At 31.6% G+C, this 18273-nt stretch overlaps 1 protein-coding gene across 1 annotated transcript in view; it reads left to right on the top strand.

Annotated features, from left to right (window-relative positions):
* FBXL17 (F-box and leucine rich repeat protein 17) overlaps positions 1-18273 on the top strand; it is a gene marked incomplete at its 5' end in the record, with an annotated part of 449450 nt that overhangs the window by 29281 nt on the left and 401896 nt on the right. Inside the window, one exon of the mRNA XM_011365181.2 lies at positions 5913-6044. Coding sequence (XP_011363483.1) covers positions 5913-6044 — 132 coding nt within the window. The remainder of the gene's footprint in view (positions 1-5912; positions 6045-18273) is intronic.

Raw genomic sequence — 18273 nt, 5'->3', positions numbered from 1 at the left:
CTACTTTCTAAATTTTGTAGAAGAATTTGAAAAATACTATGGATGTTTTTGAGTAAGTTTGTGAATAATCTCAAATGATTATTATAAAAAAGAAAAGAATGAATTAAAGACAATTCATTTTCTATTACATTTACTTATTCTAGTCCATTCGCCGTTCTAATTACTGCCAAAATGAACCATGGGTTGATGGGTGGATGTACTGGCCTCTTTTAAGTGAAGTGCCTACCAACACTTTTCATTAAACACTTTCCTTCAGGGTTGACTGATGGGTGCCCTTGAACATTATTGTTCATAAGTTAGAGGAAAGTTTCTATTGCTAGTCATCTGACTTGCACTTTTCCCAGGAAACCAGATACTAGATTGGTATTTATAAGAATTCAGAACATCTTAAATGGCATACTGGGATTCTGTGTCTTAGGGTCACCACTTAATTGGGTGAAAAATGAGAGTTAGAAACCGTACCTGAGATGAGTGCCAAGTACAGGTAGCAATGAAATACAGGCTGGGTGTAGGCAGGTGTTTTTTGGAGCTGAAATTCCACAAGGTTGATGACCTTCACTACCTAGAAGGGCCCTCAGGCAGCAATTTTCCAGTATTCAACCAAGGTGAGTAGTGATATGCATCTGATCAACATCAACCAGCTAGGTATTCTTATCTGATGATGAGTAGTTAGCATTTTCAGAGTGTTCTTTGTTAGGAGAGAAAGTATTATAGATGTAATTTTGAGGTGTTTGTAGATCCTTTAGGTATTGCCTTTTTGCTAGGATAATAGTTAATGGAGGTAAATTGTTTCCTTGATACCGGAGGAAATCAATTATAGTTTAGGGTTTCCTATTCTGGCACTGGTTCCTGCGGAGGTTTGTTTTAGTGGTTTTCTTCTGCTATGCCAAGTTGTGATTTCCTGTATCTACTTTTTTGTCTCTCCAATTTTGGAGACATGTTGGATGTGAGAAGACGCATTGATTTTTCACTTTGTTCATCTTTTTATTTGTTGTTGGAATGTAGTGACAGCTTCTAAGTTCTTTATGTGCTGGTCTAGAAACTGGACATTGATTTTTTTAAAAAAGGCCTTGCAATTACTGGATGATTATCTTGATCTTGCTTACACTCAGTTTTATGCTTTAATATGGTAGATCTGTGGAAAGACAAGATCTTTCTCAAACTCCTCTAACAGGGATAGGTCTGGGATAGGCCTTACTCTAAGGCCCGATTTTTACTCCGTAGTACCACCTGTTTGGTGTCTCTGTTGGACACCAGGGCTCTTATCAAGATCTCTCCATTTTGGCAGGGCCAGAGCTACAGTATCCCTAGCACTCTCTTCCTGGATAGAAAATTCTATATTTAGAAGAGTTGTATACTACCTTTACTGTTTTAAAATAGAGGACTAACTGTGTTAAATTCAGGGCATATTAACAGGGATATCCTTGTAGAGCTTTGTTGATGCCCTCTGTATGTTTTCCTGTGGATCATAGCCAGATGGTTGCAGCATTGAGAGATTTGAACAACACCAGCAAACTGGGAAGTATACTGGGTATAATGATTGACTCTCCAGTTCCTGGACAGTCTGGGACATTAGGACATTTATGGTTAGGGTAATGGCAGTTAGTACAGATAGGCACTGATGCAGATGCAGTCTTGCCTATTATGTTCTGTTATGGTGTCTAAAACAGAACATCAGTTTCTGCAGTGAGACCGAATGACAGTAATTATAATTATAAATGAGGCAGTTGCCCCTAATAAATTGCTAGGGCTCCCAGGCTGCTAATATCTGTTAAGGCCATCCTCCTGGTCCTTATCTCTGTATGGCTAGTCAGTCATGTGGGCCCTACCTCTATGGAAGGTTACTTGTTTGGAGATAAATTCACCAAAGCTACTTGCTAAGGTCAAAACACCAGATAATCAGCTTACATCTCTCCTAGGCTGCAGCAGTATGACTTAGCTGTCTTAACGAGACTCTACCAACCTATTCACACACACTCTTGTCTAAACCCTACAAAATACCTTAATCACTCCTTTCATATAGATTTTTTTCTTATATTTCTCAATGATCCTGGCTGGTGCACTAAATGTTGAGGTCTCTTTACTGCCCAGGATATGAACAAATTGACAAGATAAAACAATAGTGGTGGGAAAAATATCAACTTTACTACTCAGAAAAACTCAATTGGAGAATGTTGCTTAGTAATATAGTTAAATGGGCTTGTTCACTCAATGCTAACGTTTGACTGTCTGACCCACTTACTAACTAGGTGAGACCAGTAGAGTGGCCTGCCTATTGTAGAAATGGAGGTTGCTTGCTCTCTGTGGGCAGTTTGTTCCCAAGGGAAAAAAAGGATAAAAATAAGTGGAACATGTTCAGTTTATTAAACACAAACTAGTGAAGACACCAAGAATTAGACTAATTGAACTTCTTCAAGAAGAAGGAAGCAGTAGTAGAGAAGCATTTTCTTCCATGTCTGTATTTTCTGATTTTATTCATTTTAGACCATCTATACTGATTCCTTGCAATGGAAAGTGATTTAACTCACCTATTCTTCCCTGTCTCCTTTCCTCTTATCCTCCTAACATAATTCTAATTTTGGTTAAATAAGTATTCAGTATTTACATTTTACAGTTATTCTATCCTTTATAGAATTTTGTTTTTATTAGAATTAATAAATATCTCTGTTCCATTTAGTCTAGTTTTTATAGTCTTAACTCTAATGGAGCCCAGAGCTTTTCTCTAATTGCATTAGTATATCTATATGTAAATACTTAATCAAATTTATATTCTTAAAGTAGATTTTCCTGGAATAGTCTGAAGGCTTAATACTGGACTTATTGTATATAAGTACTCTTGAACTAGTGATTATCTTAGTGTCTTATCTTCACCATGATTCCTAAGGTCTTCCTCATCTTGCTATTATTTTAGATGTTCTATTACCCAGATGTCATGTTTTCCTTCTCTTGGTATATTCTCATGTTTTGTAGAGCATAGATTCTAATAATTTCTTAATAAAGAATATATGGGAGGTAAATCTTTTGAGAGGCTGCATGTCTGAAAATGTCTCTAGTCTACCCTCACACTTAATTCATAGTCTATATCCTGAGTGTAGAATTCTAGGTTTGAAGTAATTTTCCTTCAGAATTCGATGGCATTGCTCTATTTTCTTTCAGTGTTGCTGATAAGAAGTTTGATATCTTAAAAAAAATCCTTCATCCTTTGTATGAAATCTATTTCTCTCTGGAAGTCTGTAGGACCTATTTTTATACTAATAATTCTGAAACTTTATGATGATTTGCCTTGCCATGGATCTGTTTTTGTCATTTGTGCTAGACACATGAGTGAGCTCTTCCAGTCTGGAAGTTTCATAGAATTAACTCTTTGAATTCTTCCAGAGTCACTGTTTAAACTTTCACATGGTGCCCATATTTTTAGCAATGTGTCCTGCTCACAGCTGTGAATGGTATACCCCATGTTTTACTCTCCCCAGTGAACTCCAAGCCTACTCTTGTGGGAGAGTGGGGAAGGTCAGGTTGTGCAGTAATGGGAGGTGATATGACTGGTTAACAACTTCTAAAGCAGACTTTCAAGAGTCCTATATTTTTAGCATCAACCTTGCCCTCACAGCCAGACATATGTTAACCTATTGGGAGTTCTGTAGTGATTATCAAGTTGTTTCTGTGCTTTCTCAACTATTGGCTTTTGATTCAGCTTTCTCAGTTCTAAGTAATGTGACATCGTACAATTATTATAGGAATATATGTCCCTCTTTAATGCATTATAAGATCTGGTAGTGGATCTAATGAACATGATGAATACTGATGAACAAAAATAATATTTCATGGTATCTGCAACAGCAGTAATATTGTATGAAATTATCTTTGATTTCTGTTGTTTACCAAGTCACATGTACTGCTAAATACTGTGATTTTTTTTGTTTACATTAGTAAGTGAAAGAAAGTTCATTTAGAGGATAGTATGAAAATAAAAATGTACTCTTTCTCATTCACTTTTCTGGCATTTCTGAATTCTACCATGGACCCAATTTAGAACCCCTGAATTAACTGAAACATGGTGGTATATGAGACCATAATTATGGTTTTCAATATTTGTCCATTTTTCAAAGAGGCCTAGCCTACAGTATGTAACCGTGATCAGTGTTTTCATTCATTCAACAAGTATTACTAAAGTATCAAATAAATATAAGACACTGGGCACCAGGGATACATTAGTTAACAAAATAAACCTTTGTCTTCCTGAAGTTTACATTTCTAGTGGAATATATAATTGGTTATAGTGTAGCCTATATTAAAAGACATAGTTTATATCACCACTCCTAATAATTGAAATCACTTATCTTTCTGATAATATTCTTAGTTGAAACAACTTGAAAGATTTTATTATAAAAGTAATGTTTATTTTTTAAAAGTGAGATTGAGAGGCAGAGAAGAAAAAAACAAAATACCACCACCCATTATTGCACTAATCAGACTAGCCACTGTTAACACCTTGTGTATTTTAGCTTCCTTTTTATATATACATTTATGTATATTTAAATATGCATAATTCATAAAATTGGTTTATACTATTAACACTTATGTAATTAAACATTTTTTTGTCAAGTGTTTACTTCAATTTTAATGGCTGTATAATATTTAATTTTATGAGAATACCTGAATTTATACTTTAAGGTTTTTTAAAAAAATATTTTACTATTTAAAAAAAAATCTTTCTGCTCATTTCTTATAGCTGAATCTTAGCAACACACCTTTGGTTGATTATTCTAATAGTTTATTATGAAAAAATTTAAATATATGGAAAATTTGAAAGAATTTTACAGTAAACATGCATATACTCAATACCTAGATTGTCTAATGTTTTAGCACGCTTACTTTACTACATATTTATTCTGTTATTCATCCCTCTTTAGTTAATTGTTTAGTAAATATTTAGAAGCTGAGTCATTCATTTTTCAGGCATATTTTAATATATTTTTTTAAATTTATGCTTGAGGAAAATTTGTATTGCTAATTCACACTCTTACCAGTGGCATATAAGCGCACTTTGAATCCTCGCCAACACTGGGCTTTATTGTTCTTAATGTAACTTTTTGATAGTTTTTGATATATAGGTTGTTACAAAGTAAGTTTCTTATTTTAGCTCTGTGATAAGTCTCTTTATACATAATACTCATAAAACAGCATTTATTTATAATATGCTTTGAACATCTAATCTCCACTTTAGATTTTGAAAAGAAATACATATATGTAATTTGTTCTTTGTGATACTTAATGTTTTTAAGTGGAAATATTGTGCTGTTCATTAATTATTTAAGGTACAGTTGGGATTTCAATCAGGAAATCACTAGTCTTTTTATTTTTAGGTTATGCACTACAATGTGTAAATAAGTACTTTAACTAGAATATTAGCTGTAGCATATTCACACTTTTTTCTTTTTTCACAGAGTAAATGAGCCAAAGGGGAGAAATGATTCATTGAAGCAATCAGAAGTAGACATAGAATCTCATGAATCAAATATTTTTCCACTCACTGGTCCTTTGTCTCACTTCTTGGACCTTTGTTTTATTCCTTGGACCTGTGTTCTGTTCAATGTAACTCTATAACTGATATTATAAAGACTCAGAGGAAATAAAGATATAAATTTGAAGTGTTATGCAATCTAGCCACCTAAGTGGGCATATATAGTGTGAGTTAGTTGAAGCAAGGATGTAGATTAGAAGGTGAAAACTTCTAAAACTTACACAATACTGTTTTAGATTATAGGTTGCTTGTTTTTTGTTTTAAAAGTAGTTCATAAAGAAATTTTTAACTTTGATATCACTGTTTTTAAAAATTATATGGAAATTTCACTAGAAATGTGTTATCTTTGTTATTTTCTAAGCATTTAGCCAAATCTTTTTATTCACAGCTTGGCTCAAAATGCAGAGAACTCAAAGATATTCATTTCGGCCAGTGTTACAAGATCTCAGATGAAGGCATGATCGTCATAGCTAAGGGCTGTCTGAAATTACAAAGAATATACATGCAGGAAAACAAATTAGTAAGTACTTACTATCATGTTTTTCATTTTGTTTCTAACCTTTGAATTCCATTGAACTTAGCTTATAAATTTTCTTCTGCTTATTTTCTTTTGGTGGTTTAGGGGCATATACTACTTAAAAGCAAGAATCTTCTCAAAACAATGATTTTATAAACTGATTCTAAAACTATATAGGTGCTTATATGTGTTACTTGCATGATGTCAACTAACTCAGGTATTTGGATAAAACTAAATTTACTTGTCAAACATAAATATGTGGTTGTAGTTCCTTCTGATTTCCCTAGAGCTTGTAATAATTCTGGATAGGATTTTTTTTTTCTTTTTTTTTTGATATTCACGAAGAGCTACACTTGTGAAATAGAGCCTTTCACTTAGTTTTGGTGAAAATTGGGATTCAGTAAATTGAGGCAGATAATCTTGGTAGTTACATAGACTTTATAGTTTAAACACATATATATGTAACTCATTCACATTGATGTATTATACATATATAATATACTTAAAGCCATTTAATTTTCTTTCATTGAGATATAATTCACCCTTTAAAGTGTACAATTTTGTGATTATAGTATAGTCTCAGAGTTGTGCCATCATCATTACTAATTATAGAACATTTTCATTACCCCCAAAAGAAACCCCTGTGCCCATTAGCTTATCTGTCATTACCCATTTTCCCCTTCCTTCAGCCCCTGGCAACTGGTAATCTACTTTCTGTCTCTATGGATTTGCCTAATTTAGGCATTTCATGTAAATGGAATCACACAATATGTGGCTTATTGCGTTTGGCTTCTTTCACTTAGCATAATGTTTTCATGATCATCTCTGTTATAGCATGTATCAGAACTTTATTTCTTTTTTTATGACTTGATAATATTCCAAGTCTATTTAATTTTTGTTTGATAGGTACATGGTACAAATTAACAGTAAAAGTTGTCACTAGGGAGGCACTAGTAGAATGAGTTTTCAATGTTGATAAATAATGTACTTTAAAATAGGCAAGGCAGTCCTGAATATATAACATATTTACAAAGAAGACTTGCTTTTTAATTATATCCCCAAAATAAGATCTTTTCGATTCCTCTTGGAGTTTATAAAATTCGGTAAATACATCTCATATATTACTGTAAGTTTTGAAAGATCTCTAGAAGCATCAGCACTTCAAGTGAGATAGTGCTATCTTAAAAATATTCCAATTAGAAAAAGTGAAACATTGTGAATTAAAAGTAAATGCTTTTATTACTACATAGAATTATATTTGTCTCTGAAATTATATAGCAAAAATACTTCACATTCCTGTTTACTACATTTAATACAGATTTAATAATCATTCCTGAGACAGTATGATACTGTAAGGGAATAAGGTCTGCTGGATCAGAGAGACTGAATTTTTGAATTTTGGCATCTACTTACTTGCTATACGACCCTGGAAAAGTTTCTTAAGCTCTCTGAACCTCACTTGCAAATGAGGTTAATACTTGTCTTTTTGCACATTGTGACTTTGCAGGTTAAAGGACATAATGTCCTTAAATTGGTTAGTACAAACTCTTGACCCATAAACAACTACTAAAAAACTAGTAGTTTTTATGAGATTTTGACTATATTTATTGTCTGTTGGTTTCCACTTTATACTCAAGATAAAGGATAGTAGTTCCAACTTAAAATTTTTGTATTTCTCACATAATGGGAATATTTGTTGGGTAATATTTGTTTTCTTGTTGAGTAAACACAGAGAAATGGTTTTCTTGACACATTAAAAATTTTAGTCAGTGGTTTCCCATGGGAGTTAACTATATGTGTTTTGAAGATTCTAGTTATGTTCACATTAGCTTTTCCCTGATATTGTGGTCCATTATAAAGTTGTTCTATGCTAAATGCCAAGGGAATCAGTTTTGTATGTAGGGTTATTCAGTAAACATTTGATTTTATTGGCAGTTCGAAGTAATTTTGCTGGATATTAAAAAAAAATCCAGTTTAATAAAATTCTTGCAATTTAAGGTTCCTAGAAAGAGAAATTTAGAATTTGAAACTTTTTACATTGGATAATCGAGTTATTGATAACTAACTCCTTATAGGAACTTTGCTTTATATTTTTGGAGTTTATGAAATAAGAAATATTTGAATTACTTGCTAAATTATGGTTTTAAGTCGTTCGGTTGTTTTAACTGTGAGAAGTGCTATTATTAGTCATTTAACAACAAATATTTTAAATAGGGTAAATAGAAATAGTGATCTAATTAAAGGCAAATAATATTTATATATGCATATACATAATTTATATTGTATATGTAATTACTAACAGGAAATACAGACATCATTTGATAGGACAAATATTTTAAATATTAAGGAGAATACTGTGTCTGAAAGGATGCCAACAGAATTTGACCTGTGTAGATATTAATCATTAGACAAATTATTTTGCTAATTCTCTTATTAAATTCAATTTTCTCAAAAGGGTTTTAGAGCTTCATTGTGTAGCAACTATGCTATGTAGTAACATAGTTTTTTTTTATTATTAATATAGACTTTGCTAATTTCAAAATATCAAATTGGTTGTTTTTATACATTGGCAGTATTTGACTGAGTATACTTTTTTTTTCATATTATATTTTGGCCTTTAGATGGCAGCATTGTCTTTGTATATTTCAGTGACAGCTTTTTGTGTTTTTGATATAAAAGATAAAATACTTGTACATAGTTTTTGCAGACAGTATGGTTTATTTTTAGTTTTTGTTCTTTAGGTGGTTTAAATGATAAAATTTCTTGTTAAAATATTTTGGAATATTAGTTGCATCTGGAATGTTAAAAGGTGAACTTGCTATTTTATACAAAGTAGTAAGATAGTCAAAAAGTCTTTTTTTTGTGGCACTGATTTAAGTAAGATAAATTTTAGAATAGGAGAAGGATTCCTGTATTTACCAGAGGGAAAACTTTTATTCAGGTGGAAATTGAGGACAGTGACTTGACATTTTAAGACCCAAATGCATTATGGTGAAGCAAAGAATTGAAGATTTACATTAAAATCTTCCCCAAAGAGAATGAGTTTCTGTTTTAGTCATTTTTGAGTTAGACAAGTGCCTTGCACCTACATGGATGTAGTTTGTATTTGTTATAAAACTCTCATATAGATCTGAAGAATACAACTTTAGTGAGGGTCTAGCATATTGTTTACCACTGTCTCCCTGCTCCCTGATTCTAGAAGCTTCTAGTGAAGCTTCAAGATTTCATATCACTTCTGTTTAATACTTGCTCTAGAGTTATTTAAAGGAATATTTAGTTTGTGTGTATAGTTATCGATGATCTAGAAACCTCATTAAGTATATGCTCTTTGCTGCTTTACTTTCTCTGATTCAGATTCGGCTTCTCTACTTCCAGACAGAGAAGCTCTTTGGGTAGCTTTTTATTTAGTTGTAAAATGATGAAATCAGATTATCTGTCATTTGTTATCCAATTTGTTTTAAAGTACTAGGATTTTATGATTTATTAAGAAAATAACTCCTGTGCTAAGTCCTATGATCATCATATTTGATATAGATCTGTATGTGTTATATGTATTTGATCTATTTTTGTAATACCTTCTACTTTCTAAAATTGAGTTGTGAACTAGTATAGATTTTTGAATTATCAAGAAAGTGGTGATGTATTATGAATATATTTTAGAAAGTTTTAGGGAAATGATAAATGTTTCCTGGTTAAAACTTGATTTCCTGAAAGTTAATGTGACCTTTTATTTCCACCTCCTGATGAATTGTTATTTTACTAGTGTCGTAATTCTGTGACATCTTCTAAAGACCTTTGGCTGCTGCTTTAACATTATTTGTAATATCGATTTTTATTGTTTTTAATTTTATTATCCTTTGGAGACTTATACTGATAAGGTAGGATCTAAATTCATCTTCAGGCTTCCTTCTCCAGACTGCAAAACATTTGAGGGAAATGCCATGTTTGAGTTGAACTAAATTCAGTTCATACTTTGATCTTAGAGTTTCTTTCTCATTTGATTTGGGTTAGTTATCTTAATTTTTGTGCTTTCATTTCCTTGTTTGCAGAATGGATATAATACTATTTCAGGTATGGTCTTATGAGGATCAGACTAAATGAGATTAAGAGGTAAAGTTCCAAATGTATCTTAATGGTCCCAAACATAGAAAGTCTTCAATAAAGAATACTTTTCTTCCTCTATCAGAGTTTATTTTCTGAAGTCTACCAATTTGACTTGAGATGTATCAGTGCCCAGTATCACTTACTATGTTCTTAGTTCACACATTAGCTATTCCGTTTCTTTTTCTTTTTTTTTTCTTCTTTTTTTCTTTTCTCTCTTTCTTTTCTTTTTTCTTTTTTTGCTGCTTTCTGTGATTTGGAGCTGTTGCAACAGCTAAGTGAATAGACTGGTAGCCATTATCATCAGCTGGGGTATGTAAGGTAAACAGTTGCATCAGAGCTTAAATAGCAGTAGCTAATTTAGTATTTTATGAAGGCTTGTGTTTCCTCACTCTTTTGCTTTTCAATTTAGAGTTCATAAGTTAAGGGATTTGGTCCTCCCCTCCCCTCAATTCTCCCACTATACTTCTGATATCTTATTTCTCAAGTACTCCTTGTGAAATGAGTTTACTTGTAATCCCAGACATAAATAATATACATTTGTGAGGGATTTCATTTTCACTTCAGCCTCCAAAACCTCCCAGGGAATATATTCACCTTCCTCGCCCCTTTTCCCTCTTAAGTGAATGAGGCATTTACTTACACTCAGAGTGATAGTTTCTAGTAAACAGAGATGAATGAAAGTGGCATTCTGAAGAAGGAGACCTAAAGATACTGAGCTTCGTTTTATTATTGTATGCTGTATTTCAGGATTTTTTGGTCATTTGTTCATATTTAATAATAGTTACCTTTTATTGAGTATTTTATACTGTACCAGGCACTATGCAGTTCTACAAAGCTAATCCTTACAACTACCATATAAAGTTAGCTTATTTTTATTCCATTTTATGGATGAGGAATTTAAAGCCCAGAGAGGTTAAGTAACAACAAATAAGTGTCAAAGTCAAGATTCTATCCCAGATTTGTTAGATTTCCAAACCTTTGTCCTCAAGCCCTTTTGATTGCATGGATACATCACAGATGGAGCTAATCCATATGCCTTTGAACCAAACAGTAATTTCCAAAAAGCATTATGCCCCTTTGAAACACTGACAGGTAGTATGAGACATCAAAGGAAGAAGTTAATTATTAGCATGAGCAGAAGATCTTTTTGCTAGGATGATAACTGATTTCAGGGGAAGCCGTAAATACCAATGGAAATAAAATCTTTTCTAGGAAAATTAGTAAAATTATCAAAGAAGAAAACTATCTTCAAAATGTTATTTAATGTTGATTTTAATTCTCTACAAATATGAATGTAATTAAGTTTAATAGTAGACTTGCACTCTTTATGCAAAATTTTTTACTTTGCAGAATCATAGTATTTTATATTTTTTGTGAAATTGATATTCAGAAGCTAGTACCATTTCATTTTTGTCCAGATTTAACAGAACTTTTAATGGGTTGATGAACTGATAACTTTCTACTCTGTTCCTTAACTCAGTTTAGTTAACATTTGAATACCTACTGTGTGCCAGGCACATGAGAGGTGTTTAGGAATTTAAAAAAAAAATCATACTGCCTAAGAGAGGAGATTTTGGTCTAGGCCTAAGTGTTATGGATATGCCAATGGTAAAAATAGTTACTTGTATGAGAGGTAAGGGGGAAGGAATCAAGAAATCTTATAAATAGTAGGGAACATTTGAACTAGTTCTTGAATGATATATACTGATATGATGATTACGATGCAAGCAAACATTTTTAGGGGAAAGTGATTACAGTTGAGAGAAACAGTATTAACAAAGCCAAGGCATCAGGAAAATATGTGGAATGTTTAATAAATGGTGGGTGTTAAAGTAAGATTAGCTTTATAGGTAGGGTGAGTAGGGAAAGTGTTCATGTTTGGGTGTGTAAAAGAAGGTCGAGGCCAGGTTAAGTTTCTTGAGCCTTATGCTAAGGAATTTGGATGTCTCTAGGTAATAGGGATTATAGCATGGGATTTCAGCAAATGTGAAACATGGTCATATTTTTGAGTTTTCGAATTATTTTTAAATTTTTGAGAAATTGGGAAAAATACAGAATACTAGAGTAATAACACCTGTATGCCCATTACCCAGACATTGACAATTATTAATATTTTTTTAATTTGCTGTTTTTTCTTGAATAAATAAAGCAAATAAACTTTGTCTCTGTTATGTATCATGTCATCCTCCTGTCTCCTTGTAGAGGCAACTACTGTGATGGTCTAAAATGCCTTAAAAATTAAAAAAAATACTTTAACATGGATACCATCAACAATATAGTATAGTTTAGTTTGTAGTCACATATAATTTACATCTGATATCATGTGGTTAAATGTCTGGTTTCACAAAGTATGTATCAGTATGTAATTTGGATTTGTTCTCCATGAGTAACTGAGGTCGTGATTCACTGGTATATCTTGCTGATTATCAACTCTTGAGGACAGGAAGGTATCTAGTTACCTTTTTATTCTGTCTACCCTCATGTTGGCACATAATAGATATTCAGTAAATATTAGTTTAGTGACAAATAGGTTACTACTGAATTGAACATGCTTTTAAAAATGTGTTTCTTCCAGCATTTGGGGAACATGCTTTGAAAAGAAGATGGATCTGAGTATATAAATAAAAGTTTGAAAAAAAGCTTAAAGATGCAGAGTCAATAGTTTTCTGACTTATTTTCTAATAAGTTAATTTTTTTGATCTAGTTACTATATTAATGATGCCATTCTTTATGAATCACATTTATCCAGCAAATACTCAAGGAATATTTCTTGGGGCAGTTGTTTTTAGCAACATGCAACTCTGATAAACTGAATATAATTTCTTTTCTTCTCGTCATAATTACATTGATTTGTACTTCCTTACCATTAATAAAATTGGTTTTATTTTATTGAAGTTATTTTTGAAAGACCCACTTTAATTAAAGACAAAAATTATTTGGCCGACAAATACATTGCAAAAATGTTAAAATGTTATTTGGCAGCTATTCCAATCTGAAGAGTGAATATGTTTATGCTCATTTATATTTTTTTGCTAGAGCTTGACCTCTCATTTTCTTTTTAATCTCTTGGTATCTTTCTTCTATGGGTATCATTTTTACCTACCAGGTACATTGATAAAAACATTAATGCATTGTATTCTATCATTCGAAAGGCGTAGAAGACCATAAAGAATGAGGGTGTATGTGTGCGTGTGCATCTGTGTGTGTATGTGTGTATGTGCATGTGTGTATGTATTTCCCCTGTGTACCAGTGTGGTATGGCAGTCAGTGACTTGGATAATATCCAAGTAATTTTTCTCTGGAATGCATTAATTGTTTTACCTAGCATATTTGCCTGCCTAATTATATTAGTTTAGTAATATTAAAATTTAGTAATTTTAGGACCCATCAACTGATGATAGGAGATTCTCAAATGCAACAGGATCTTAGGAGGAAGCTAGCCTAGTTTTAAAAACTCAAACGAATAATCCAATGTTAATAATGCAGAACTTAGCATAGTTAAAAATAGGAGACTCCAAATAATATTAACATATTCTTAATTTTTTTTCCGAATCAAATTCTAGAGTACTAAAAGTATTCACCTTGTTTTGGGTTTAAAATTTATGGTTAATAGGTTATTCTTGGTGTTGGAATTTTTTTGCTGGTATTATTTTCAACTTATATATTCTATAATTTAGATCCTAAGAAGATGTAATTTTATTTACTCTCTTTTGCATGTTAAAAAAAAATCAGAAAGAGATAATCAGATTATCCTTCAGATGTAAGTGGCAAGGAGCTGTCTCTGGCTTTCTGCTCAAGTACTGTCAATAGGAGATAGTGGGTTGAAATGAAGAGACCAGTCATTAGACTTAGCAAATAGAAATTTTATAAGGTTATTTGGCAGTGGGATGCTGCGAGTACATTAAGCCTGTCATTTATGAGCACATATTCTTCAACTACCTTTCTAGACTGTCAGTCAACAAGTGGAATGTATTGTTTGGATCTAGGGAGAAGTTTTGGTTTTTCTTCACGGACAGTAATGAGGTGCTGGGATTTCCAGGATATCCAAGACTTACTCCATTGATTATTTTAGTGGTTAGGCCCAAGAGGAGAAGAATTAGTTGTTTTATTTTTAAGACTTACCTTTCTGAATGTCATTTACAAACTGTGGTTAAATCTGGTTTTCAGGTGATAGGATGCTACTTTTCTGCATTTTCTCGTAGTTATTATTAAAAAGATACATTATCATGAAAGTGCTATGCCATTTGGGCTTTCACCAGGTGACCCTCTCTTCAGACAAAAGCTATTCAGGTTATGCTCCTGGCTAGGGAACCTATGTTGGTGAATGCTGTTCCTGTTCCTTCTGCAGATTTTGCTTATTTATATTACCTAGGTTGGCTTCTTTTGCTGTCTTTATTGAAGTTCTTGTTAAAGGTCTGACATGAAGTTGCCTTTTGATCAGTAGAAGAATAAATAGTCACGAGAGTGCTGAGGCAAATTTTTTTCCTTGGATTGCACCTTCTGGTTTTTAGTAGCTGAGAAGTTAAAAAGCCAGGTGAAGTCCATACTACTTTGACATTTACTTTTTTTAAGCCTTCTGTTGCATCTTATTTTGTGTAGCCACTTCAAATTTAGGTTGCAGAAAAGATCAATATAGTATTTTTCTTTAATGAGTGTTGTACTTAACTATTTTTGGTTTCTAAAATATGATATAGTGGGTTACTTCAGGAGTGTTCTTGGGGGTAGAATATTTGTAGTGTCCATTACTAGGTTTTCGTTGATTGTTTTTGATTTAAGCATAAAATGTAGGTGTTTATCATTCACCTTAATATAATACATAAATGAATACATTGAGAATTTGTAATCCAAAGAAAAATAGTTATAAATCAGAGGCCTTCTAATTGAACTGTTGGAGTGATTATTCTTATCTTTTATTTTTCTCTTATTGAATATATCTTTGATAAAATAAAGAAGACATATTCATGTTTATTGTTGTTTAAAAACAGATACGAATACCTGTAGATTATATTATTTGCATTGTGTTATGGTAGCTTTTCAATTTGACTCCTCTGAGGATAGAATTAGGTAAGCTGTGATTTGTAGATTCTCTGAATGGGGAATCAAAATATATTTTCGTGTATTTTGACGAGGTTAACACTAACTATAAATTTTAAAGATAAATTTTAAGTAGTTTGATATTTCATGTGTTTTAACTTGTTGCAGGACACATGTATGTACCTCTTTCCATTGAAATATAAGTACGTATATATCATATATAATTATATGATGGACCTCTTTCTATTGAAATACTAATACGTATTATATATCATATATAATTATAGGCAGTTCCATTATGTAATCTGTTACACATTCCATAAATTACAATTGTTTTAAGCTCATGAGTGAAGAACCTAATTGAAAATAGTATGAAAGGTAAAGATAAAATGTGTATTCCACTGAATTCAGTCATTACTTATTTCCAAAGGTTGACTTTTCATATATCACACCCGCAATCCAGGAATGCTCTTGCAGGATTGCTCCTGCTAAAATACTCTTAGCATTTCAGAAATCTGTCGTGGCTAACTTCAAAGATTTTTCCAATTATTAGTCTGTATTTTTATTTTTTTTCTTAATTTGTACATTTGCACCTAATTTTCTCTAATTTTGCAGTATGTTCATTACCTTCAAGCTCAGCTAAATATTATTTTTTTAATCAAATATTCTTTAAGAATTCTACTACATTACTTCCTAAAATTCTGTCAGCTTCATGTATTTTATTATTTCTTATTAATCTGTTGATAATTTGTTATAGATTTCAGGGCTTCAGTTTAGTCATGTAAGCTCCTTGAAATTGGAGATGAGATTGTCTTTTTTTAAAAAAAAAAACAACTGTGTAGTAACTGACTGTATATTTAATGTTTTGACTATAAACAGTTGTTAAGATTCCTTAAAAATTAATTTTTTTCTACATGAAAATTGTAAATTTTCAGAAAAGGACTGTTAATGAAGATGAACCATTCTATATTTAAGGCCTTTTGGTTTAGTTCTGGAAAAATTCTTTTGAGAAAGAAGAAAGCTATTAAAAATCACCATTTTAATGAGACACATGTCAGTAACTTTAAATATGATTATTTATACTTCGATAAGTACATATAATATAACTTTTAGGACATAAGATTTAAATTTTATTCACAGCCGACTTGATGAAATATGCAGCATTCTATAGCAGTGTCAAGTGGTTCTTCATTAGTGTTCATACCAGAAGAATGGCAATGATAGTTTGAGGAAGTGATTCCAAGTAAGTCAGTCCTCTTTAAGAATTAAGTAGTTTTTAGGAAATGACCTCTTAAAAGTGAATGTTGAAACTTGTGGTTTAAAATTTTTTTTGTTTCAAATTATCTGTTATGTATTTTCATTTCTTGGTTTATATCTCATTGGAGATATTAATTCGTTTTAGTGCTTCCACCAATGCATTTTCTGTTTTTCAGTTTTCAGACAACCCTAACAAAAATCTCTTAACTGCTAAGAATTGTGGTCCTTTTTTTTGTCATACTTTTATCACTTGATTCTTGAAAAGACGAGAGTTAACAGGTTGCTTCTATGGTTGAGTTTAGAAGAGCTTGATTTTATTGTTATTGGAATGAGATAGTTAAATATAATATTTGATACATATCTTGGTTGCTTGGTACCAAAAAATGCACTGAGCGGATCCAGCATAAAATTTAGTTAGAACACTGACATCACATGCTTTGAGAGTAATATACCATGCAGATATTACACTGACAAGTGTTTTTAAAATACTTTGCACAAAATACTTAGTTTCCAATTTCATAAATTGGTTCTATTTATTCTATTTTTGTTCTTTAATATGTTCTAATAGTTTTGTAGAATCAAAAATTCTGGAAATAATACCCAAAAAGAAGCATAAATAGATATGTTGTTAGAATAATGCTATTTGTTTCTTTATTTTCTTTGAGGATTAAGTAGCTTTTGGAAAATTTATTGGAAAAAATAGGGCAGGTGTTGGTTCAGCTAACTGTATTGTTTAACCTTGGATTAATTTTTTTTTTTTTTCAATATGGAAGTGATATTCTTTTCTAGTATGCTTAGATGGCTTTCTTCTGTAAAGTTGAAGTATATAGGAATCATTTTTTTCTATATTACATTTTATTTAAAACAATCACATTTTTCCCATATACATTATAGGATATTTTTTAAAAAGTATTTAATTTTTATTATGGTGACATCTGTTAATGAAACCCAGTAAGTTTCAGGCGTACAGTTCAACATAGGATACTTTTAGATTGCGGACTCAAGAACAATTTTTTTAAGAATGTAATTATGCAGATTGCTGATCAGTGTAAGAATAGGAGATTTTTCACATATAGTTTTTTCCATACTGGTAAATCATTTTCCCAATGTCACAGGTTAATTCTTTAAATGTGGGTGCTTTTCTCCTTTCTTTTTATCAAGTCATACCTTTCCTTAGGTGTTGAAACTTCTTTCAGTTATTAGAATCAATGTATAAGCACTTTAATGCTTACATCCCACCTTTGAGAGTCTGTATTCGTACATGTTTGTTTCTATGCATTATAATATTAAAAGTACATTAAATTTACATATGTGTCTTATTGATCACGTACTTCCTTCTGATCTTACCTTTAAAAAGTTAAGGAAAGTACTGTTTCTTAAAAAAATGATAGTGGTTTAACCTTGGAAGTGATATTAGAAAGCCTCTAAACCAACTTTCTGCAAATCCCTTTGTTGCATACTTGATTGTGTGTGTATATTGGAAGGAGGGGTTATTAATAGATGACTATTCAAGAACTCATGTAATATTTTAATGACAGTTGAAAATTAAGAGTAAAATGGTGCCAAAATGATATTTGACCAGATTTTTCTAATTTCTAGCATTTAAAAATGATTGTTTTTAATGCCTTTTTAAAGAAAAGGTTACATATACTTGCCACATTATTTAAACATGACTAGGTCTTATTTTCAGTACTAATTTATTCTCACTAAATTAGTGGGAGCATCTGCAATTTAACAATTTAAATGATGGTCTCTTATGAATATGTGCATTGTTTTAGGGGACCTTTTAATTTTAGACAGTGTATGGCAATATCCACCAAATAGTGGTCCTCATAAA

Source organism: Pteropus vampyrus, unplaced genomic scaffold (genome assembly GCF_000151845.1).
Source record: "Pteropus vampyrus isolate Shadow unplaced genomic scaffold, Pvam_2.0 Scaffold106, whole genome shotgun sequence".
In the NCBI taxonomy this organism is placed as follows: domain Eukaryota; kingdom Metazoa; phylum Chordata; class Mammalia; order Chiroptera; family Pteropodidae; genus Pteropus; species Pteropus vampyrus.
Note: the sequence above shows the minus strand (reverse complement) of the source record. Positions and strands in the feature narration are given on the sequence as shown.